The sequence below is a fragment of the Panthera pardus genome, unplaced genomic scaffold, assembly GCF_024362965.1.
Source record: "Panthera pardus isolate Hobbes unplaced genomic scaffold, ASM2436296v1 HiC_scaffold_8, whole genome shotgun sequence".
In the NCBI taxonomy this organism is placed as follows: Eukaryota; Metazoa; Chordata; class Mammalia; order Carnivora; family Felidae; genus Panthera; species Panthera pardus.
Window position 1 is genome coordinate 129195574 of NW_026527013.1, and position 25788 is coordinate 129221361.

Below are 25788 nucleotides of genomic sequence, written 5' to 3' on the forward strand. Positions count from 1 at the left end.
GCCTAATATTTTATTTAATTAGGCACCCATGAAATAAGTGATTAGGTTAGCTATTTTCCAAATGACTTGGAACTAAAAAGAATTTATATTTAGTATACCTTGCAGTTTCCACTCTCAGATAAAGGCAGTATATCATGCATAGTTTCTATATTCAAATTGTTCAGTTCTGCTTCATGCTTCCTGCACACAAATTGTTCACAAGGTGACACTATGATCACATACCTAAAAATCAAAACACTTTTATACATTCTTGGAAAGGTTATCTTTGCCCTGAAATGTTTAAGTCAAAAGTTCTTTTTCTAATATTCTTTGATCAATGAAGTAAAAATGAATTACTTGATTTAGACACTAAGTGCCTAGAATTATAACATATATTCTTTACAACAAATCACTACACAGCAAACAGTGAGAGGATTTCAGTGGCTCATGACTTAGTGCTAGATAGAATAAAAGAAAAACTTCAAAGAGAGAAAATATATGAGCTAAATGGAAGCCATAGAAAGATCCTTATTTGTGTTTTTACCACAAAGAATGAATAGCTATGAGAATATCTCAAATTTAAGTACTGAAATGAATATGATAAATGAAGGAATGAAATGCTATATACATTTTTAACTGATGAAAAGTCTGCTAATCTGAAATAACTAAAATTTATTATTTGAAAATGGATGCATACATACAAATACAAAACTTGATTTTTAATGCACTTTAATTTTGAGGCAAGCAGAAAATTCATCAGTATTTATTATAATCAGTTACTTTTGAGTGCTAGCAAAGAACACCATGGCTATAGGAGAAAACGTCTCAATGTCATTTACATGGAAGTAGGGATGGTAAAAGGAAAGACTAATTTCAGAGAACAAAAGAATTGGTAAGATAAGAGGTTATCAAATGTTCTCAGCAATCATCATATATCTTTAATATATAATCTAGTAAGATAAAGTAGTAACATACACTGAAAAACACTTCTAGATAATTATCATAATTTTTAAAAAAAATTACAAAACCTATTACACTAGAAACCTAAGTATAGTCATACATTGGTGAATCCATATTATGAGAAGATAGGACATTTTCTTTTTTCTTTCTTTTTTTTAAAAAATGTTTATTTACTTATTTTGAGTGGGTGAGAGAGAGAGAGTGTGTGTGTAAGCAGCGGATGGGCAGATGAGAGGGAGAGAGAGAATCTCAAGCAGGCTCTGTTCTGTCAGCACAGGGCCAGACCAGGTACTTGATCTCAGGAACCATGAGGCCTTGACCTGAACCAGTATCAAGAGTTGGACACCTAATCAACTCAGCCACCCAGGTTCCCCAGGACATTTTCTATCATTGTGTTATAATGATATATTCAAGATGTTTACCATGAAAATATTCCACAGAGATATTTTTCATAATTGAAACATTTCCTACCAATGACATCTGTGATATTTTTCTCTCTGGCCACAGAACCATAAAACATATTTATAGAACTTACAGTCAAAATGAAATTCAGAAGTCATTTAAACACCTTTATCCTACTTTTTAAAGAATTAGCTTTGTTTCTAATTATAAAGATAATAAAAATTGTTGCAAATTTTTTAAAATAAAAAGAAATACAAAGGTATGAAAAAGAATCAACTATAACCATAGCAACTAGAGATAACCTGATATTGTATATTCCAGTCTTTATTTTTTTACTTAAAACAGTATCATGAACATAATGCCATGTTATGTCACAAATACAATTTTTAATGACTGCATAATATTTAAACCTCTGAATGAATCATACTTTATTTAATTATACTCCTATTTTAGGTTGCTGAGGATGTTCATTAAAATTTTGATGATATATATTTTGATTATATATATCACAGGAGTACAATTACATAGATTTTATCACTCATTGATAAAATATGTACTCATTTTATTATTTATTTATTTAAGATAGATTCAGAGAAGAAAAAATTCTTCCCTTTATACATGATGAAATGTAGACCAGTACAAGTTAACTGATTGATAAGGTCCATAACCAAAATTATCTAATTTTCTGTTTTATAACATACCATCTACGTTCATAAGAGAGTTTACTAGTTTCTTTCCATAAATCATTCTCTATAATTTAAAAGTACAGCTGTTGGATCTTGTTCTGCTGTATGTATTCTATTGCTATGTCAATATTGCTATCTTTATATTCCTAATCTATTATTCATCTTTTACTCATAACTATTTCATTCCCTCTTGAGCCTACATAGAGTGGCAATAAAACAAATCAGTAAAGCAAATTAAAATAGCAAGAAGAAATAAGAAAACAAACTAGAAAAACACCAGAATGAGACATTCTTTCTTATTCTTCTTTCGATTTCAATCAAAAGTCTACTTGAATATAGAAAAAGTCAGCTCCATTATGATCACTAATAGGCCATATTTTAAAATAAGCAAGGGAGAGTCTATTATAAAGTGTCATTACTATTCAAAGAGTTAAAGTATGTAAAATGATTTGGATACGTTTCTGAAATTATTTGGAAGGCAAATGAAGGGTAAAAGCTTCAATCAGTTTTCACCAAGTCAAGACAAGCATCTTAGAAACAATCCTGACTGCCTAAAGATAGATTGTTTACATTAAGAAAAAGTACAATCCCTACTTCCAAGAAAAATGAATCAACCATCCATAAAACCTGGAGCTTACTGACCTTACACATACAACCTCCAAGTATGCTGATTGATAAGCCAAAAAATGGAACTTAGAATTATTGGAAAAATATAGTAATTTTCAAGTGTATATGAATTTTAAAATTCAAGATTATTTCAGTTTTTTAGAATTACAAAACCTTACTTTTTATTTTTTAGAATTATAAAAACTTTAAAATAATTACCAAAATATTCCAATAAGCATTCATTAATCAAAAATGCAGTCAGAAAATTCTATACTCCAATATCACAGTTTAGCTTTAAATAAGAATTGCAGGGTTTTATTTTACATTTTTCCCCTATTGTCCTTTTAAAATGTGCTTGGGGGCATCAATATTAATAATTCCTCCTAATTATAAATGCTATTGGAACACAAAACAGGAGAGTTTATTGTCAAAGTAAAAAAAATGTTTACTATAACTCATCAAATACAATTAGCTTTATAAGTGATATGACAAATGTTTTCCTTCATCCTATAAAGGTTCTTCACCTAATTTTGACAAATAAAAACAAAACTAATTAAGTGAATGGACATTAATAGCTTAGCCTACCCCATGGACTAAGGGCCTCTCTGCTTGTTTGTTAATAACAATTAAGAAGGGAAGAAAACAACCACTAAATTTCAAAATGGTTTGGGGCCTCTGATTCTTATTACTGGTAAAAAAACACCGAGGGTTACATGCAATTTTCTGTATTCTGGCTGTCAACTCTATCTTTTCCTCTCCAAAATAAGAAAGCATGTAGAATAAACTGATTGAGGATTATATTAATTATATAAGCAATATTGCACTGGCTTTATTTATTTATAAAGGAAAAACAAACCAATCTCATATATTAGTACTTTATTATTCACCACACCCCCACATCTGATAACAAAACACAATAATTTTAACACTTGATTTCAGAGTCACTATCCCAATGAGTTAAAACCCAAACTAAAGTTAACCAAAATTTTAATGTGGATTTGGCCAACAACATGATGCACTAAATAGATTTAAACTGATTGATGAGAGAGAAATAAAACTGCTTTTAGATTTTTTTTTTTTGCCTTCAAGTTGCTACTAAATTTCTTCATTACAGTCACTTCTATGACACTATTAAGTGACCTGTAGGTCACATTTCCAATCTGTTCATTCCATCTTTGATATACCCTAAGAAGATTAAATTGCATTTTTGTAATAATTACTCTTCAAAAGCAAAAAAGACCTTAGAAGGTTTTATTATCATCACTGAAACCCCTCCTCTCAAAAGACATAGGAGTGGTCTCATATAAGTTTTCTTTCACTTCTTACTGTACTTTTGGCCAAAGGTAAGTCAAAGTAGCTGTTCCTCCAGTGACAATAATAGTAATCTCTCATAATATGTCATGAAAATTATTTTATAGAGATGTCCAACACTTAGTTTTACACAAAAGAATGTGGATAATGTTCTTTGCAAACATATCTGAAGGTGCTCAAAATTAATTTATACATACATAACAAGTATAGATATGCCCAGTGGTAGGAGAATCTAATTGGCTAAAGATCCAAGTTTTTAAGTAGACATAGGTTTAGTAGAAATCAGGTTTAGTTTCTATTAACTAAAATATTCTTCACTTTAGTGGTTTCAGGACTTCAGAGAATTTCTATATGCATTCAAAATGAAAAAAAATACAAAATATCAGTTTAGACGTATATTTAATAGACTATAAACATGGCATAAGGAATGTCTGCATTTCTTCTACAAAATAAATGTGGGCAAAAAAATGGTACTAACCGATATGATTTCCATTATACTTGCATTTTTAACAAACAATTTAGAAAATTGATGCTTATAGGTCTTTTACACATTTTATCTGTTAAGCACTTACTGAAGACATAAGACAAAGAGCATTTCTGTGGAGAAAAAAACCAGACCTTTCTACTGGGATTAGTCAGCCAACTGAAACTATCTTTGGTACTTTACTGAAGGGTCTAATTTCTTTACTATGAAACACGCGCACGTACACACACACACACACACACACGCACACGCACCTTGACGGCTTATATTATCTATATAATATTTAAAAGGAATTGTCCAAATATAAACTGCTCCACTGTGAAATTCATGATCAGTCGTGCTTGGATTACCTGAGCAATATACCTGACATAATTTTGTTCCTACATGTGACATCCAATTACATCATGCGACAAATGACTTACCGGCCCAAAAGAATTACTGTCAAAACTGTGTCCATGATGATCACCTTCAACCCAGATGTGACCCCGGGGAACTTTGACATACCGGTTTTTGTGTCCCATAGTTCTAGAAATAAAGAGCATATATAACCATTGAGATGAGAATAGAAAGATCAAATAGTTGAGCATGCAAAGAAACAGAGGGCAAAATGCTGTTATAAAGATGCAACAGATAATTACAGGTGAACCATGAAGCTACTCTATATCTTCATTTTTAAGTAACATATGGTTAGGACCTTGTAAACCAATGCACAGTAAAATTTTTTTCACTTTTCGGTAGGAAAGAATTTTGTGCTTAAATAAAATGCACTAGCACCAAATACAAAGTTTTACTACTATATTTAATTCTCAATATCCTAGATATATTTTTATGAAATAAGCTCTAACAAAATATAGATCTATTTATTTTCTGACATTTGCTTTTATATCAATGTTCAACTTGAGCAGCTGTAATCTTTATTTCTTTAGTCAAATAAACTTCTCAAACCAACAGCATTTTTCATAATGTCTTAATACTCTAAAAGTAAGCATATAAAAAAGACAACAACAACAAAAACCTGGCTGATATCTTGTCAGATTGAAACTATCAGTATCAGCTAAAATTGTTTTGATCAGTATTATTTTATTTCATAAATTATTCTTTAAAATGAACGTTTTTAACAATTTTGAAGACTGTTTAAAGATTGATGATCAATGATACACATTTAGTGGAACATTCTATATTCTTAAGGCTGACAAGGAAATGGAATAAGGAAAGGCTCTCTCATACACTATTGGTGACAATATAAAATGATACAACATTTTCTCCTATTTTACAATTTGGGGCTTATTTTCAGCAAATTTGTTAATAGGCTAAAATGTATATGCCTTTGACTTAAGTTATTATGCTGGCAGAAATCCATTCCAAAGAAACAATCAGAATGTGAACAAATACTTATCAGGAGTATTCAACACAAGTTTTTTGTTTGTTTGTTTTGTTTTTTAAAAGAAAGGTAGACTGCCACATGCAGTGCCTCATTTGGATGTGTCTGGAATCTTAGAAGCTTGACAACCTTCTGTTCTACAAATGGACCTGGGGAGCTCGTTTGGAGGTTTCAGCAGGGGAGTGCAGCTACTCCCATACACTTGACAGAAGAACTCTATCTGGGAAGGTCATCCACTTTGACAGAGGGAGCAGCTTTAGGAGGGACACACAGGGAGTGGTGAGGGAGGAAGGGGACATCCACCTAGCCAGATGGGTGGAATCAACCTTGGTGAACAATGGAGTGAGAAATATCGCAGCAAAATCACCCTCACATTCTCAACACAAGCTTTATATATATATAAAGGATATATATATATATATATATATATATATATATATATATATATCCTAAATATTCCACAACATGGGAATGGTTAAAGAAATTATGATACAACCAATTTAATAAAAGGAATGAGATTAGAATAAAATATTACCCAATTCTATAATAATAAATTCTTTTGGGGGAAGAGTCTGTCCTTTTTTTTTTTCTTCTTTTACTCCACAAACATTTTGGGAAATGCCTAACCTAAAGAAGCTTCTCAATAAATGTTGGTTGAATGAATGAATGAGTAAACGTCACCCCCAAGTCTATAGAGTTAAGCACAAAAACTGAGCTTTGTGAGCTATTCTTTAAGGTAGAGTCCCTTTCAGACCATTTCTGTTAGTTAGCAAGTTGTATATGTGCAGAAGAATACATATAAAAGGAAGACTACACATAAATTGGTGCTATAGAAATCGAACTATTCATTATCTAGAATGGTTTTTAATTTTCAAGATAACTTCAGTGTTGAATTACTTTGCTTGAGATCAGTAAATCATTCATGCAAGGAAGCATTGTTGTAGCCATTAGAAGCCCACAGTAAGTTAATGACTGTCGTTTATTTTTAATTACTACTAGGAAAAAGAGTTTCAGCTTTTTAAAAGAAAAGCAAAAACAAGTTGAAAACATCTCACCATCATATACTCTGTAATATAAGTGTTCTTCAATTAAAATCTGTCAATTAGTTCTTGACATCAATACTGCTTTTATCATGAGAATGCCTCTAAGAACTAATATCCCACATCAACTGTTAATGATGGGAGAAGACCCTTTTACTTAATTGTTGGCAAGGCAGACTCTCCTAATAAGTCCAAACATTTGTTCACCTTATTAAGCTGGCTATTTAGAATAGTTAGAAAGAAAACAATCGCCCATTTTGTCTCTTCAAGCAGAGTTATGAAATAAAACCAGCATAAAATCATTTCTGCAATGAAATGGTAGATGTTAACAAACAGAGTCTTCTGGAAACCAGAAGAATGATATAAAAGTCAGATTGAATTTCAGTATCGTATGAACTGAGGAGTCAAGATACTTGTGATAGAAAGTGACAGTATCATAAAATTACCAGTGACAGTCACAATTTCTTTGCATTGACCATCTTATCTAAAATATGTAAATACACCCATCTTCCCATCATTTTCTAGCCTCTTACAATGCAGCTACTAACACTTGACATTCACTTGCTGGTTTCTTTGTTTATTGGCTATCTCCCCCCACCTAGAATGTAAACTTCCGCACTTTGCATTGTTCACTTTCTTTGTATTGCTAGAGCCCAGAAGAAAGCATTGTACAAAACACTCAACAATTATTTGTTGAATAAATGATCAAATGAATAACTGAAGAATGAAGAATACTGCAACAAAAGCAGAATAACAGAATGGAAAGTTCAGAGTCTGGAACCAGACTAAACCAGTTTTAATCTCGCTACCATAACTCATAAGCAATCTTGTGCAAGTTACTAAATTTCTACCTCCATGTGCCTATCTTTAAAACAGGAGGAATAAGACATACTCTAATTGGGTTGAGAGGAAGGTCAGTAGTTAAATGAGACTATAATGGAGAGGTTACTGTAGAGCATAGTTTCTGCAATCAGCCTTTTGTGGCTTTTATATCTGGCTTAACTCTTTCAACTTCATGTGACCTTGGGCAAGTTGATACAACTTGTCAGTTTTCTCATTTGGAGAATGGACCAAATAACAGTACCTAACTCAAAAAGTTGTTCTATGAATAAAGTGGAATGTATTAAACACTTGATAAATGGACTCTTATATTTGAGACTTTTTTTAAGCACTCAGTATACTTCTGATATACAGCAGGAACCCAATAAGTGGTAGTTATTATTGCTATTGTCTTCCTTTGTCCACTATTTTCTTTCTTTTCAAAATTCAGAATGTGTTCAGCCTCCACTATCTATTAGCATCAGTCTCTTAAAATTACCTGAGCTACGCTTCAATAATTTCTTTTCCCCACAGTTTCACTGTGACTATAGACTATTTTTTATGGTACGATAAATCTTTTTTTTTCCTTTTTATTCGTATGCCCTTCTGGGATACTCTAAAATTTATATGTGAAAACACAATCTATCTGTTTGTGCATATTTAAATATGCAGAGAGTAGTAGGTGAAAAAACTCTCTATTTGTGTTTTTTCACCAACTAATCACTTGCATTTTTGAATGTCACAGGGCTAATAGGAGTGGTTTACCTCAATACCAGACAGGTGTGAAAGAACACTTTGAACTGTAGCACTCTGATAAAATTCACTCCATTTACATAGTGCATATTTCTCAGGTTACAATCTAACTTTTTAAAAAATAACCCAAAGTATCTTTAAAAAATACGATGTTAAAATATCGAGCTGGTTCCTTTTAGGACTGCCAAAGAAATATAATACTCCTAATAGAATTCCTCTGGAGAAGGAATTTTAAATAGCTTTGTGCTTCTGAATTCACATAAAAGAAAGACAAGATAATCTTTTAGGTGATTTAACAGTTAAGTGAGGTGTCAGCATACAAGGTTGTATGTATCTATGGGTTGCAAATAATTTTGGTTTGACAGTCAAAAATGAGTTCTGTATGGTATTTTAACTACCTGTCTACAAAGAGGCATTTTTAGTACTAGCTTTACCAAGACAAGTTACCTAGGTCTTATAAATGGAATGAAGAATGATTGCCTCCAATTTGATTTGACCTTGAAAACATTTTTTAAAAAAAATCTCAGTCTTTTGAGTGTCATCAGTTGAATACAAAATTATCAACATAATCCTTAATACAAGTAGGAAACAAATTCATATTTAAAATATTTCCCAAATACACACATGCACGAAGACACATTCTTAACTTAGGTAATTAATAGTAATAATTCATGGTTTATTAAAATATTTTTATTTCTTTTTTTTTAATTTTTTGTTATTGCTTCATTTATTCTTAGAGAGACAGAGCACTAGTGGGGGAGGGGCAGAGCAAGAGAGGGACACAGAATCAGAAGCAGGCTCCAAGCTCTGAGCTGTCAGCACAGAGCCCAATGCGGGGCTCGAACTCACAAGCCATGAGATCATGACCAGAGCCGAAGTCAGATGCTTTACCAACTGAGCCACCCAGGCGCCCCAAAGTATTTTTATTTCTATATTTTTCAAATGATTATACTGATTATCCTCATTGTCCAAAGCAGTGCTGCCCTGAGTGTGTATACTACTCTCTGGATCCTAGACACCTGGATTTTTATTGTCCTGAAGGGAGTAGGTATCACTGGCTCAGGAATCAGCCAGATCAGGAATTGGAACCAGATCCCATCTATCATCATCATCACTGATAGACTGGACTAGGGGGGAAAAAAAAAAAGGTCTTGATGGTAATCAGGAAAGGAAAACAAGAAGGACAATTGTCTATCTAGGGTTGGCATCTAGAAGAGACAATAATTCGGGGAGGGAAGATGGCGGCGTAGGAGGACACTGGGCTCACTGCACGTCCTGCTGATCACTTAGATTCCACCTACACCTGCCTAAATAACCCAGAAAACCGCCAGAGGATTAGCAGAACGGAGTCTCCGGAGCCAAGCGCAGACAAGAGGCCCATGGAAGAGGGTAGGAAGGGCGGCGAGGCGGTGTGCGCTCCACGGACTGGCGGGAGGGAGCCCAGGTGGAGGGGCGGCTCGCCGAGGAAGCAGAGCCCCCGAGTCTGGCTGGCAAAAGCGGAGGGGCCTGACGGAGTGTGTTCCGACAGCAAGCACGACTTAGCGTCTGGGAGGTCATAAGTTAACAGCTCTGCTCAGAAAGCGGGAAGGCTGGAGGACAAAGGGAGGGAGAGCTGCTGAGCCCCCGGATGACAGAGCTCAGCTTGGTGGGGAACAAAGGCGCTCGCCAGCGCCATCTCCCCCGCCCATCCCCCAGCCAAAATCGCAAAGAGAACCAGTTCCTGCCAGGGAACTTGCTCGCTCCACGCAAACACCCAACTCTGTGCTTCTGCGGAGCCAAACCTCCGGCAGCGGATCTGACTCCCTCCCGCTGCCACAGGGCCCCTCCTGAAGTGGATCATCTAAGGAGAAGCGAGCTAAGCCTGCCCCTCCTGCCCCCGTGCACCTTGCCTACCCACCCCAGCTAATACGCCAGATCACCAGCAACACAAGCCTGGCAGTGTGCAAGTAGCCCAGACGGGCCACGCCAACCCACAGGGAATCCCGCCCCTAGGAGAGGGCAAGAGAAGGCACACACCAGTCTGACTGTGGCCCCAGCGGTGGGCTGGGGGCAGACATCAGGTCAGACTGCGGCCCCGCCCACCAACTCCAGTTATACACCACAGCACAGGGGAAGTGCCCTGCAGGTCCTCACCACTCCAGGGACTATCCAAAATGACCAAACGGAAGAATTCCCCTCGAAGAATCTCCAGCAAATAACAACAGCTAATGAACTGATCAAAAAGGATTTAAATAACATAACAGAAAGTGAATTTAGAATAATAGTCATAAAATTAATCGCTGGGCTTGAAAACAGTATACAGGACAGCAGAGAATCTCTTGCCACAGAGATCAAGGGACTAAGGAACAGTTACGAGGAGCTGAAAAGCGCTTTAAATGAAATGCAAAACAAAATGGAAATGACGATAGCTCGGCTTGAAGAGGCAGAGGAGAGAATAGGTGAACTAGAAGATAAAGTTATGGAAAAAGAGGAAGCTGAGAGAAAGAGAGATAAAAAAATCCAGGAGTATGAGGGAAAAATTAGAGAACTAAGTGATACACTAAAAAGAAATAATATACGCATAATTGGTATCCCAGAGGAGGAAGAGAGAGGGAAAGGTGCTGAAGGGGTACTTGAAGAAATTATAGCTGAGAACTTCCCTGAACTGGGGAAGGAAAAAGGCATTGAAATCCAAGAGGCACAGAGAACTCCCTTCAGACGTAACTTGAATCGATCTTCTGCACGACATATCAGAGTGAAACTGGCAAAATACAAGGATAAAGAGAAAATTCTGAAAGCAGCAAGGGATAAACGTGCCCTCACATATAAAGGGAGACCTATAAGACTCGTGACTGATCTCTCCTTTGAAACTTGGCAGGCCAGGAAGGCTTGGCATGATATCTTCAGTGTGCTAAACAGAAAAAATATGCAGCTGAGAATCCTTTATCCAGCAAGTCTGTCATTTAGAATAGAAGGAGAGATAAAGGTCTTCCCAAACAAACAAACCTGAAGGAATTTGTCACCACTAAACCAGCCCTACAAGAGATCCTAAGGGGGATCCTGTGAGACAAAGTACCAGAGACATCACGACAAGCATAAAACATACAGACATCACAATGACTCTAAACCCTTATCTTTCTATAATAACACTGAATGTAAATGGATTAAATGCGCCAACCAAAAGACATAGGGTATCAGAATGGATAAAAAAACAAGACCCATCTATTTGCTGTCTACAAGAGACTCATTTTAGATCTGAGGACACCTTTAGATTGAGAGTGAGGGGATGGAGAACTATTTATCATGCTACTGGAAGCCAAAAGAAAGCTGGAGTAGCCATACTTATATCAGACAAACTAGACTTTAAATTAAAGGCTGTAACAAGAGATGAAGAAGGGCATTATATAATAATTACAGGGTCTATCCATCAGGAAGAGCTAACAATTATAAATGTCTATGCGCCGAATACCAGAGCCCCCAGATATATAAAACAATTACTCATAAACATAAGCAACCTTATTGATAAGAATGTGGTCATTGCAGTGGACTTTAACACCCCACTTACAGAAATGGATAGATCATCTAGACACACAGTCAATAAAGAAACAAGGGCCCTGAATGATACATTGGATCAGATGGACTTGACAGATATATTTAGAACTCTGCATCCCAAAGCAACAGAATATACTTTCTTCTCGAGTGCACATGGAACATTCTCCAAGATAGATCATATACTGGGTCACAAAACAGCCCTTCATAAGTTTACAAGAATTGAAATTATACCATGCATACTTTCAGACCACAATGCTATGAAGCTTGAAATCAACCACAGGAAAAAGTCTGGAAAACCTCCAAAAGCATGGAGGTTAAAGAACACCCTACTAACGAATGAGTGGGTCAACCAGGCAATTAGAGAAGAAATTAAAAAATATATAGAAACAAACGAAAATGAAAATACAACAATCCAAACGCTTTGGGACGCAGCGAAGGCAGTCCTGAGAGGAAAATACATTGCAATCCAGGCCTATCTCAAGAAACAAGAAAAATCCCAAATACAAAATCTAACAGCACACCTAAAGGAAATAGAAGCAGAACAGCAAAGGCAGCCTAAACCCAGCAGAAGAAGAGAAATCATAAAGATCAGAGCAGAAATAAACAATATAGAATCCAAAAAAACTGTAGAGCATATCAACAAAACCAAGAGTTGGTTTTTTGAAAAAATAAACAAAATTGACAAACCTCTAGCCAGGCTTCTCAAAAAGAAAAGGGAGATGACCCAAAGAGATAAAATCATGAATGAAAATGGAATTATTACAACCAATCCCTCAGAGATACAAACAATTATCAGGGAATACTATGAAAAATTATATGCCAACAAATTGGACAACCTGGAAGAAATGGACAAATTCCTAAACACCCACACTCTTCCAAAACTCAATCGGGAGGAAATAGAAAGCTTGAACAGACCCATAACCAGCGAAGAAATTGAATCGGTTATCAAAAATCTCCCAACAAATAAGAGTCCAGGACCAGATGGCTTCCCAGGGGAGTTCTACCAGACATTTAAAGCAGAGATAATACCTATCCTTCTCAAGCTATTCCAAGAAATAGAAAGGGAAGGAAAATTTCCAGACTCATTCTATGAAGCCAGTATTACTTTGATTCCTAAACCAGACAGAGACCCAGTAAAAAAAGAGAACTACAGGCCAATATCCCTGATGAATATGGAGGCAAAAATTCTCAATAAGATACTAGCAAATCGAATTCAACAGCATATAAAAAGAATTATTCACCATGATCAAGTGGGATTCATTCCTGGGATTCAGGGCTGCTTCAACATTTGCAAATCGATCAACGTGATACATCACATTAACAAAAAGAAAGAGAAGAACCATATGTTCCTGTCAATCGATGCAGAAAAGGCCTTTGACAAAATCCAGCACCCTTTCTTAATAAAAACCCTTGAGAAAGTCGGGATAGAAGGAACATACTTAAAGATCATAAAGGCCATTTATGAAAAGCCCACAGCTAACATCATCCTCAACGGGGAAAAACTGAGAGCTTTTTCCCTGAGATCAGGAACACGACAGGGATGCCCACTCTCACCGCTGTTGTTTAACATAGTGCTGGAAGTTCTAGCATCAGCAATCAGACAACAAAAGGAAATCAAAGGCATCAAAATTGGCAAAGATGAAGTCAAGCTTTCGGTTTTTGCAGATGACATGCTATTATACATGGAAAATCCGATAGACTCCACCCAAAGTCTGCTAGAACTGATACATGAATTCAGCAAAGTTGCAGGATACAAAATCAATGTACAGAAATCAGTTGCATTCTTATACACTAACAATGAAGCAACAGAAAGACAAATAAAGAAACAGATCCCATTCACAATTGCACCAAGAAGCATAAAATACCTAGGAATAAATCTAACCAAAGATGTAAAAGATCTGTATGCTGAAAACTATAGAAAGCTTATGCAGATAATTGAAGAAGATATAAAGAAATGGAAAGACATTTTCTGCTCATGGATTGGAAGAATAAATATTGTCAAAATGTCAATACTACCCAAAGCTATCTACACATTCAATGCAATCCCAATCAAAATTGCACCAGCATTCTTCTCAAAACTAGAACAAGCAATCCTAAAATTCATATGGAACCACAAAAGGCCGTGAATAGCCAAAGTAATTTTGAAGAAGAAGACCAAAGCAGGAGGCATCACAATCCCAGACTTTAGCCTCTACTACAAAGCTGTCATCATCAAGACAGCATGGTATTGGCATAAAAACAGACACATAGACCAATGGAATAGAATAGAAACCCCAGAACTAGACCCACAAACGTATGGCCAACTCATCTTTGACAAAGCAGGAAAGAACATCCAATGGAAAAAAGACAGTCTCTTTCACAAATGGTGCTGGGAGAACTGGACAGCAACATGCAGAAGGTTGAAACTAGACCACTTTCTCACACCATTCACAAAAATAAACTCAAAATGGATAAAGGACCTGAATGTGAGACAGGAAACCATCAAAACCTTAGAGGAGAAAGCAGGAAAAGACCTCTCTGACCTCAGCCGTAGCAATCTCTTACTTGACACATCCCCAAAGGCAAGGGAATTCAAAGCAAAAGTGAATTACTGGGACCTTATGAAGATAAAAAGCTTCTGCACAGCAAAGGAAACAACCAACAAAACTAAAAGGCAACCAACGGAATGGGAAAAGATATTTGCAAATGACATATCGGACAAAGGGCTAGTATCCAAAATCTATAAAGAGCTCATCAAACACCACACCCGAAAAACAAATAACCCAGTGAAGAAATGGGCAGAAAACATGAATAGACACTTCTCTAAAGAAGACATCCGGATGGCCAACAGGCACATGAAAAGATGCTCAACGTCCCTCCTTATCAGGGAAATACAAATCAAAACCACACTCACATATCACCTTATGCCAATCAGAGTGGCCAAAATGAAGAAATCAGGAGACTATAGATGCTGGAGAGGATGTGGAGAAACGGGAACCCTCTTGCACTGTTGGTGGGAATGCAAATTGGTGCAGCCGCTCTGGAAAGCAGTGTGGAGGTTCCTCAGAAAATTAAGAATAGACCTACCCTATGACCCAGCAATAGGACTGCTAGGAATTTGTCCAAGGGATACAGGAGTACTGATGCATAGGGGCACTTGTACCCCAATGTTTATAGCAGCACTCTCAACAATAGCCAAATTATGGAAAGAGCCTAAATGTCCATCAACTGATGAATGGATAAAGAAATTGTGGTTTATATACACAATGGAATACTACGTGACAATGAGAAAAAATGAAATATGGCCTTTTGTAGCAACGTGGATGGAACTGGAGAGTGTGATGCTAAGTGAAATAAGCCATACAGAGAAAGACAGATACCATATGGTTCACTCTTATGTGGATCCTGAAAAACGTAACAGAAACCCATGGGTGAGGGGAAGGAAAAAAAAAAAGAGGTTAGAGTGGGAGAGAGCCAAAGCATAAGAGACTGTTAAAAACTGAGAACAAACTGAGGGTTGATGGGGGGTGGGAGGGAGGGCAGGGTGGGTGATGGGTATTGAGGAAGGCACCTTTTGGGATGAGCACCAGGTGTTGTATGGAAACCAATTTGACAGTAAATTTCATATATTAAAAAAAAAAATTTAAAAAAATAAATAAATAAATAAAAAAGAAGAGACAATAATTCTCCCTTGAGAATCCTTGTCCTGCTCTCAGATAAGATAGGAGTTCAAATTCATACTGCTTGTATGGTCTAACAAAGTTAAGAATTAACTTTGAATTATTATGAATCTGGCAGAAGAAAATTTAAGATTATTCAAGAATAATCCTTCATTTCAGAGTTTGCTATAGATAAGTCCCAGCCAGTAAGAGCTCATAATTCAAAACAACACAACTCACCAGGAAATAGCCAGTATTAATGAGTCAAGACAAACAATAAACAGCAGAATTAGACCACCAGGGACTTAAAATACTGGATTTATCAAACATAAAATATAAATTATACATATTTAAATATTTTTAAAAATTAAAAAGGGAATTTTAAAAATGAGCAAGAAACACTACCCTATTTTGAAGGACCTTTGAAAAAGAATCAAATAGCACTTCTATTTATTTAAATATTTTTTTGACATTTATTTATTTTTGAGAGAGAGACAAAGTGTGAGTGGGGGAGTGGCAGAGAGAGAGGGAGAGACACAGGCTCCAGTTTCTGAGCTGTCTGCATAGAGCCCAACGTGGGGCTCGAACTCACGAACCATGAGATCATGACATGAGCTGAAGTCAGTTGATTAACTGACTGAGCCACCCAGGCTCCCCTAACACTTCTAAATTTTAAAATGGCAGTGGCCCTTGAACAATGTGGAGGTTGGGCACTGACCCCCAGTGCAGTAGAAAATCCTCATAAAACTTTTGGCTCCCCCAAAACTTAACTATTAATAGCCTACTGTTGTCCAGAAACATTACTGGCAACATAAGCAGTCAACTCACAAAATACATGTATTTTGTATGTTATATGTATTCTATACTGAATTTCTACAAGAGTAAGTAGAGAAAAGAAAATGTTATTAAGAAAATCATAATGAAGAGAAAATACATTTATAGTAGTATTATATGTTTATCAAAACAAATCTACATATAAGAGGACCCACCCAGGTCAAATCCATGTTGTTCAAAGGTCAACTGTAGATGATTAAATATGTGGACAGAAAAACAGATTACTGAAAGCTAAAGAAAGAAGTAATGAACTGGAATATATATCTAAAAAAGTTACTTAGAATTTAGAAATGAGAGGTAAAGAAATATAAGAAAATGTAAGAGATGTTAAGAGACATGGAGGACATTACTAGAAAATGTAACATAAGTGTAATCAAAGTTCCAAAGGAAGAAAATAAAAGAAAACAAGGAAAAACAATATTTGAAGAGACAGTAGTAGAGAACTTTTCATAATTGATGAAAGCATAAATTCACAGATTCTGCAAAGTGAACCAACAGCAGGACAAGTACAAAGAAACCACACCTCGCTATAACATAATGAGTTGGTAGAACACTAAAGACCCTCTTCCCCCCAACGACAAATTTCTGAGAAGCTTCCAGGGGAAAAAAAGATTATCTTCAAAGGACTAACCATTAAACAGCAGAGTTCCCATATTAGGGTATAATTTACATGAAATACAACACAAACATTTCAAGTATGCAATTCAATGAGTTTTAGCAATCTATATAGTCCTATAATCACTAGATCAAGATCTAAAACACTTGAATTATCCAATAAAGTTTCCTCAGGCCCCTCGGCAGGCAAATCTGCCTGACTCCCATTCTTGGCTCCAGGTACTTGGACTGAGGACTGAGATGCTTTCTATTACTACAGTTTTGCCTTCCTAGACTTTTCTACATATGAAATTATTCAACATGTATTCTTTTATTTCTGGTTTGCTTAAATTAATCTAATGTATTTAGATTAATTCATGATTTAAATAAACTGTTGGTTTATCAAGCAATAGTTTATGGACACTTGGGTTGTTTCCCATTTGGGACTCTTATCAATGAAGCAACTATGAACATTTCAGTATATGTATTTGTGTGGATGTATGTTTTCATTTCGCTTGGGTATATATCTGTTAGTGAAATGGTTGCATCATATGGTAACTGAAGTCTTGGGTAAGTTCAGGTATTCCACACCTCACCAACACTGGATAATTATCACTCTTACAACTTTAGCCATTTTAGGGCCACACAGTAGTTTTAATATGCTTTTCCCTAATTACTAATGTTTCTGAGTATGTATTTGTCATTTACTTTCTTTGGTGAATGATTTACAGTTTTAAAAATGAAACTCAGTGGTTTGTCTTTTTATTATTGAGTTGTATAACTTTTTTATATAGTCTGGATATAACTCTTATCACATATATGTTTTTGCAAATAATTTCTCCTGACCTGTGGCATGTTTCCTTTTTTAAAAATTTTCTTAACAGTTTTCTTCAAAGAACAGACATTTTTAATTTTAATGAGTCTGTTTAGCAATTTTTTTCTTTTATAATACATGCTTTTTATGCCATAAGAAATCTTTGCCTAATCAAAGCCACAAATCTTTTCTTCTATTTTTCTTCCACTTTTCTAGTTTTAGGACTTTTTTTCTTTTTTAATATAATACAAAAGGAAGCTCAAGTTCTCTTTCTTTCTTTCTTTCTTTCTTTCTTTCTTTCTTTCTTTCTTTCTTTCTTTCGGATATCCAAATTTTCTTGCACGATTTTTTTAAAAAAAGACTATTCTTTTCTTACTTGAATCACCTTGTGCTTTGGATAAGTTATGTACACTCAAAATTCTTATGCTGGAGCCCTATCTCCCAGATGGAGCTGGGACCTTTGGGTGATAATCAGGTTTAGATGAGGGCAAAAGGGTAGGGCCCTCATGAAAGATTAGTGCCCTTATAAGAAGAGAGCAGAGAGAGCTTGTCTGATCTCTCTCTCTCCTTCCTCCACTCCCCATTCCTACTCTCTCACTCTGTCTACCATGTCACAACTTATAAATAACATGCAGAAAAGGAAGAAATTGATTTAAAATAAAATTTTCTAAGGATTTTAAATTTTTCTAGTGAAGAATTTATTATCTTTGGACTTTGTTCAGCATGCATTTAAATCATTTTAGGAATTGTAATGGAAATATAGTCTATAACTCCCTAATAAGTAGACAGAAAATGAATTAAAACACCTCCATTAATGCAAAAGAATTCAATAAATTAAAAAGCAAGTAGAAAAAGCAGGATCAATAGAAAGCACAAATAAGACGGTATTTAAGTACACCAGTAATCATAATTAAAGTAGATGAATTAATAAAGCTAATTAGAAAAAAAATGATTGTCCAACTGTGTAAAAATTCTAGCTACATGGTGCTCATAAGAGAGACACATAAAACAAAAGGATAAAGATAATTTGATAAATAATAAAATGATAAATCAGATAAATAATAGCTATATTAGTACCCAAATGAGATCAGTTCTCTGAAATGAGAATGAAGTGTCTACAGGACCTGATCATGAAACCACTGATGTTTATTTTATCCTATGGAAGTATTTGAAGCAGGGTAGTAAGCCTAAAACTCTTTAATAAATAAAGTTAAATTTTGTTTATTAAAATCTATGGTCAGGGTCAATATTCTAAAAAGTCCAAAGATCTCTGCTATAACAACATGATAAACTTTTCTACTGTTCAATATAACCATTCTCTTTTCTAACTTTAAATGCTACCAATTGTTACATTTGCTTTGTATAAAAATGCTGAGGTATGGAGACTCAATACTCTTTTCCTTGGAGTTTGTATTGAATTAGAATTGTATGTAATTTAAGAAAAAAGAGAAATGTATGTAATTAATAGGGGGTGAATTTAAGCAAATTAGGTGATAATATTTCTAGGAAGTTGAATCATCTAGAGCTACCTGTAAGTGAGGACATTTCTTAAGATCACAGTTGGAAAGACACCAGCAGTGATCTAATAAAACTCTTTTTTGGATACATAAAATAGAGACAAAAAGCATTTAGGTGAAGTCACCTAGTTAGTTAATGGCAGGGCAAAGACTGTATAACCAGATTCTATAATTTCCTTTCCATTGCACCATGGATCATAACTACTTGAGATTCAAAGAATAGGTCTTAACATCTTTTCACTGGAGAAAAATGAAATGTCATTCTCTAAATAGATTGTAGATTGTTGCTAGGTGATCAGAGCAAATCTATTTAGTTCATTTAAACCAGAACTTAGGTTGATACATTCTCACAATAAAGTTGCAGAATTAATTTTATAAATTTAATATGAATGCTCTTAGTATACCTAAGAATTTTTTTAATGAAACTCCTGATGTACTTTTAAGAAAAATAAATTTGGAATATAAGAGCGTAGATGTGACAATTTCCTTAATATATAGAATGCTTTCTCCTGTTAAACATAATTATTTACAATATCTATGGCTGCCCATAAAAATCAGTGTAATTGTTAGTGAAAATTTGAGAAAGATATCAACATTTATCAAGCACTAGATTCCACCCCTGCTAGATCAGGCCATGTATATAATACATATTTAGGCTGTGCGGATCAATCTGGCAATGAGGTGGCAGTTTATCCTGTGTTACGTTGTGAGTAATGGTTAGTTTTTGAGGATAAGTTTATGAACCCTATGAGAAACATGACTCTGCTTTTTCATTCCTGTTATAAACACATGTCGAATGACTACTATGTGAAACAGTATAAATAGGGTGGGTGAGGGCACAGAAAAGAATAAGATCTTGTCTCTACTACCAAGTTTATAACTTATACTGTGATTCATAAGCAGATAAAGTCTGTGAAATACATATGACAATCTACCATAGAGTAAATTTAACACGTTGGAAGCATCTGCAAGAATATAACTGATGAAAGAGGAATTAATAAATGAACAAATGTCAAATGTTGCTAGCTGCATAGGCATTCAAAGGATGGTATTATTTTAGTCTGGAATAGCCAGGAAAGGCATATTTGAATCAAGATATAAAGAAGGAATAGATAAAAGGTAACAGGTAAAGACGGCAGTATGGAACTCAAATCCCATTCTTTTATAGAGCATTATTTCCTCAATATATAGCATCATAAATGCTATGATAAAGATTTTATAATGAAGAGTTTTTTGTATTATAATAATAGTATACAAAAAATAAACATATTTAAGTCATTTCATTCTAAAGATATCATTAATTTTTCTCTTATTTTCCTTAATTCTTCTTATTTTTCTCATATTCTAAATGCTATTATAATATATCCAATATTAATTTATACTAGATCATATTAAGTGAAGAGTATTTAAGTAGGTAAATATATTATTGAGTTATGTCATAATTATAAATGTATAAGCTATCTGAATATACAAAAGATAACTCCAAGTAGTAAAGAAGGTATCTAACTTGTATATATTTAAAGTTGGTTTTCCTAACATGATAAAAACATGAAATGTCAAAGGTTTAAACACCATAGTCAATTTACCTATTGTTAAACTGGATTTTTTTTAATGCTTATTTATTTATTTTGAGAGAGAGAGAGTGCACACGAGCAGGGGAGGGGCAGAGACAGAGGAAAAGAGAAAATCCCAAGCAGGCTCCACACTATCAGTGCAGAGTCTCATGGGGCTTGATCTCACATGAGATCACGACCTGAGCCAAATCAAGAGTCAAAGGCTTAACCGACTTAAGCACAATTTACATAAAACGGTGGGCTTATAATGCATAATTTTGTTTTCCAAAACAAATTAGTGTTTATTATAAATGGTATTATTGCACTTATTCACAAAGTCCTCTCTCAAAGTAATTTCCTGGGTATCTGTATTATTCGTCATTTACTTCAGTAGGTTTTTCCCACATGCTTGTTGTACAGGGGGGAAGAAACACATTTCAGTGCTTTTTAATGTAAGGTCCAATTATGCTTAAATATTGGAGGAAATATGAACAATTTTCCTTCCATTCACTCTAAATATTCTTTTTAACATTAAAAAGAATATATACTATTTTCTTTATTTCCTACAAACAAAATTAATGAGCCTTTGGATTAATTACTAGTAATCAATTTTTTAATTACTAGCAATTAATTTTTAAATCTCTAGTAATTTATTACTAGTAATTAATTTTTAAATCACTATTTTTTAAGTTTTAATTACCCACCAATAACATTTCCAAATATAACTACATCACAAGAAGCAATTGGAATTTGGTTAAATTTGAATTGAGATCTTTCTTTTTACATGACCAATATTGCAAAATAGTAGAGCTACCTAATTAATGTCAGCAGGGATTCATTTAATCATCAATCATTTCTCCCAACTGAATATTCCTTAATACATCTTTATTTAACAGTTTCATTCAAACAAATAGTATTACAGACAGAGAATCTAATGATTTCTTTAAAGTCACCATACTAGATTACACATCTGACAGCTACAGATTACTCTTCATAAAATATAAATATGAATAAAATAGCTTTTAGAAAGTACCAAAAAGGAGGACTTGGTAATTCAAGACCTACTTGTTTCAGCCTACATGAATCTGTATTATAAACCCATAATATCTAGAATACCAGAGTACCATGTAAACATGTGAGTGAATTGCTTGAAAGTCAGACATGTTTTTCTTTCTCCATACATTGGACTATGATGTGGTGGCACAGTCCTGACCAACGAATACTAGGGGCTACAAAGCATGAGAGGCTATGGGTCAGAATGCCTGCATGCCAAGTTGTTTTGTTGTGAATATAAAGTTTATCTAAGGCTTCTCGGGTATTTTTTTTCATACTTACTTTTGAATATTTGCTATCAACGACCTAAGCCTCAAAGAGCAAAGAGCAATCCTCTCAACTTCCAAGAAATATGTTCTTGACTGTAAACCTGTTTTTTTCCATTATGGAAAACAGTATTCAGAGAATGTGCGATTCAGATCAGAAGAACAGGAAATCACTTTTAATGAGGTTTATTAAACTTCTAACGCAACCCAGAATAATATTAAACAGCATAAAATAGCTCTCTGAGCTATATCCACTGAGTTTGGATGGTGAATGTCTGGCTTTTAAGAAAATGGATTCAGGTGGATAAAGTGAATCTTGAAAAGATACGATTTCTCTTTTGTTGCATCATATAAATTGAAGAGTCAGTCCTCCATAGTCACATCTTCTTGATATTCTGCTCTGCAGATAAATTGCTGCCCTTTTAAAGTAAATTTTTAAATAATATAAATCACTGTATGAAACTTAAAACCAGAGGGAAAATTCATAGCTAAAAAGAAAAAAAAATAGGGTTCACTTTTCTTTATACTTGAAGTCCGACAACTACTTCCTTCTTCCTTAACTACCATACTGGTCCAAGCCACTAGCCTCTCCTTCCAGGACTCCTGCAGTCACCTTCTCACTGGTTTTTATGTCTCTATTTTCTACTATTTTTAATCATTCTCCACACAAGTCCAATCCGGTCATACTCCTGCCCTGTTGAAAAGTTTCCAATGGCTTCCCATCACACAGAATGAAATCCCAATTGTTCATTGTGACCTCCAAGCCATTACATCCAAGAATTCCCAGTCTTGGCACTCTAGATGGGTTAAGTCAGAAAATTCTTAGTCATGAGGAGCTGTCCTCTGTAATTTAGGATGTTTAGTAGCATCCTGGGCTCCCACTCGCTAGATGTCAATAGCATCCCCTTCACAGTTTTGACAGCCAAAAATGTCACCAAGCATTGCTAAATATCTCCAGGGTGGGGCTGGGAGAACAAAACCTCCCTGCCTCCAGGAATCACTGTTTTACAGGATCTGTTTGCTCACTACACCTTCAGTCTCAACCCCTCTTGCTCATTCTACCTCATCCACACTAGCCTCTTCAATGTTCCTCCAACACACCAAGAGTCCTCTGGACTTTGGACCTTTTCTGCACTTGCTATTCTCTGCACAGAATGGAATGATCTTTGCATTCTGTGTCCCCGTTTAAATATTCTGTCCAAAATAGCTCCTCTTGTCACCCTTTACTCTTTAGCACACTTTTCTTCATAGCACTATCTGTTCCTGGCTTTATAATCGGTCTTATGGCTTACTTGATTTTTGTCAATCTTCTGGACTTGACTGTAAATTCCATGAAGGCAGAGACTTTAAATGTCTTGTTCAACCCTGGCTTCCTAATTCCTAAAACGGTACCTGTCTGTATTCTCAATAGGTGCTCAATAAATATATATTGACTAAATAGGTGAGTGTGAATTCTGATAATAGTCCTCTTTATAACACTATAAAAAAATCAAGGTTACTCTTTTTCACATTTTTAACAATAGCATCATATAGTATCTTAAATCGAAAAGGATTTGATACCTTCAGACAACACAGTTATTTTACAGATAAGCAATTGGAGACCTGGAGAGGTTAGTTTGTCAACAGTGATTGACTTAGTTTGTGTTCATTGACCTTTAAAAATCAAAATGGTAAATACCAAATTTCAAGGCTTCTCTTTATAGTCTTCCTTATGGGCATTTTACCCATATCGATGGAAACTTCATTTACAAATTAAATGTCTACAGAATTTGAATCAAACATAAGTATAGGTATTGAGTATAAGATACTTTAAGAAGGCTATCAGTTGCCATCTTGATAAATGAGGATCATTTTGTCTTAGATTTTTAGATAGGAAATTCCCTCAGGATCATACCAGATAGTAAAAAGAGTAAATAGTTTACAGAAATGGTTTAAAGAATAGTTTATAGAAATGAAATTAATTTATGGTCATAAACAAAAATAACTCAAAATATATACAATATAGAATTAGATCGCTGGCACCAGCACTATCTGAATGGATTCATTTTGTGGACTTTATAGACTAATTTGATCGAAGTGTGCCTAGGAAGATTAAAAAGTTAAGTATGGCAAAGCCTCTGACCTCAAGAACCTTATAATATAGTGCAAAAGATGATGTACATAGAAATTACAACGCAAAGCAGAACATGATAAATACTGGATGCGAGATATAATGATGATGATAATGAAGAACTATCTACTGAGTACTTATTATGGACCAAGTAGTATAGTAAATGACAGTAATTTAGGCTTTGTCAAACAAAGAAAATAATAAAGGATTTGAACCCAGATACACAAAAGCCTGCGCACTTAATGACTATTCCATCCTCCTTTAAGAAAAAGATTAATTCCAGCTGACCTGAACTTGATCTGGGAAATTAGAAAAATACAAGTATGGGCATGAGCACTACAAAATGCGACAAAAAGTACATAGATGATAAAGTGTATCAAGCATCCATGTTATAAAATCCCTGTATTCTTTGGTTTGGCTAGAATGCAGTTTAGAAGAAGCTAGCAAATGTATGTTACATTTGGGGATGGACTGATGGTAGAGAAACTTAAATATCAATCTAAGAAGTATACACTCTATTTTTGTAGGCAATGGGAGACAGTTGAAAGTTGTTAATAAAAAGTGACAAGTTCACACACAATTATCTTAACAGGACTTGCCCAGGGCAAAATGGACACAGCTGAATGTTCAGCTGCCAGCGAGAACCATTCTTCCAGATACATTCAATTCTACTAATCTCATCCATAATGGAGCCCTTACTTTCTACACATACCAAGATCCTACTGATTACAGAGACAATATTTCAGTATACATGGTGTGTAACCACTTCATTTTGGGGTGACCATTCTTTTTGAGACCTAAGAGCATTCACCTCACCCCCTTGTTTTGCGGGCTTGCTAGACAGACATATCACCAAGAAAGCCCAACATTGAAGCACTTCAGGTTTACAACTCTAGCACATCTTAGGTTAAATGGCTATATACCAGTGAAAGTGAGTCCAAGAGAAGCGTATGTTCCCTCATAAGTACCAGAACCACATAATTAACACAATCTTTATACCTTCTGATTAGATTTCTACCCCATTCTAATAAAAGCAATCCTTTTTCACCCTTATCAAAAATCATCCCACTTAGATAATAAATGCTTATAATTATATCCTTTTCATGATTACAAAATATCACTTTGATTAGATGAAATAGGCTTACCATGGAAACCACTACATCTACCTAAACCCCATTTTGCTGTTTACTGCTAGTTAGGTATCATATTTCATAACCTGCTTTACAGTTGTGTATCTATTACTAACAGTTTTCCCTTTTACAAATATTCAGACTGACCACAATACTTAAAAATACTTTAAAAAGTTTTTGGAGCTGTTTATTCTCAAGTCAAAATTTTGCATGATTCCTTTGTCATATGGGTTCTATCCTCAGCACCATAATATCATTAATCATTAAGTCATGATAATGTCTGTGATTGCCCTGTAGATTTATCTCGGATAGGACACTAGGATTAGA

The 25788-nt window shown here is 34.8% G+C and overlaps 1 protein-coding gene across 7 annotated transcripts in view; it reads right to left on the bottom strand.

The window, feature by feature from the left end:
* Positions 1–25788, bottom strand: part of IMMP2L (inner mitochondrial membrane peptidase subunit 2) — an 882864-nt gene that overhangs the window by 207621 nt on the left and 649455 nt on the right. For all 7 annotated transcript variants that reach the window (XM_019418102.2, XM_053898369.1, XM_019418100.2 and 4 more), the window contains one exon: positions 4851–4953. In XM_019418102.2, coding sequence (XP_019273647.1) covers positions 4851–4953 — 103 coding nt within the window. The remainder of the gene's footprint in view (positions 1–4850; positions 4954–25788) is intronic.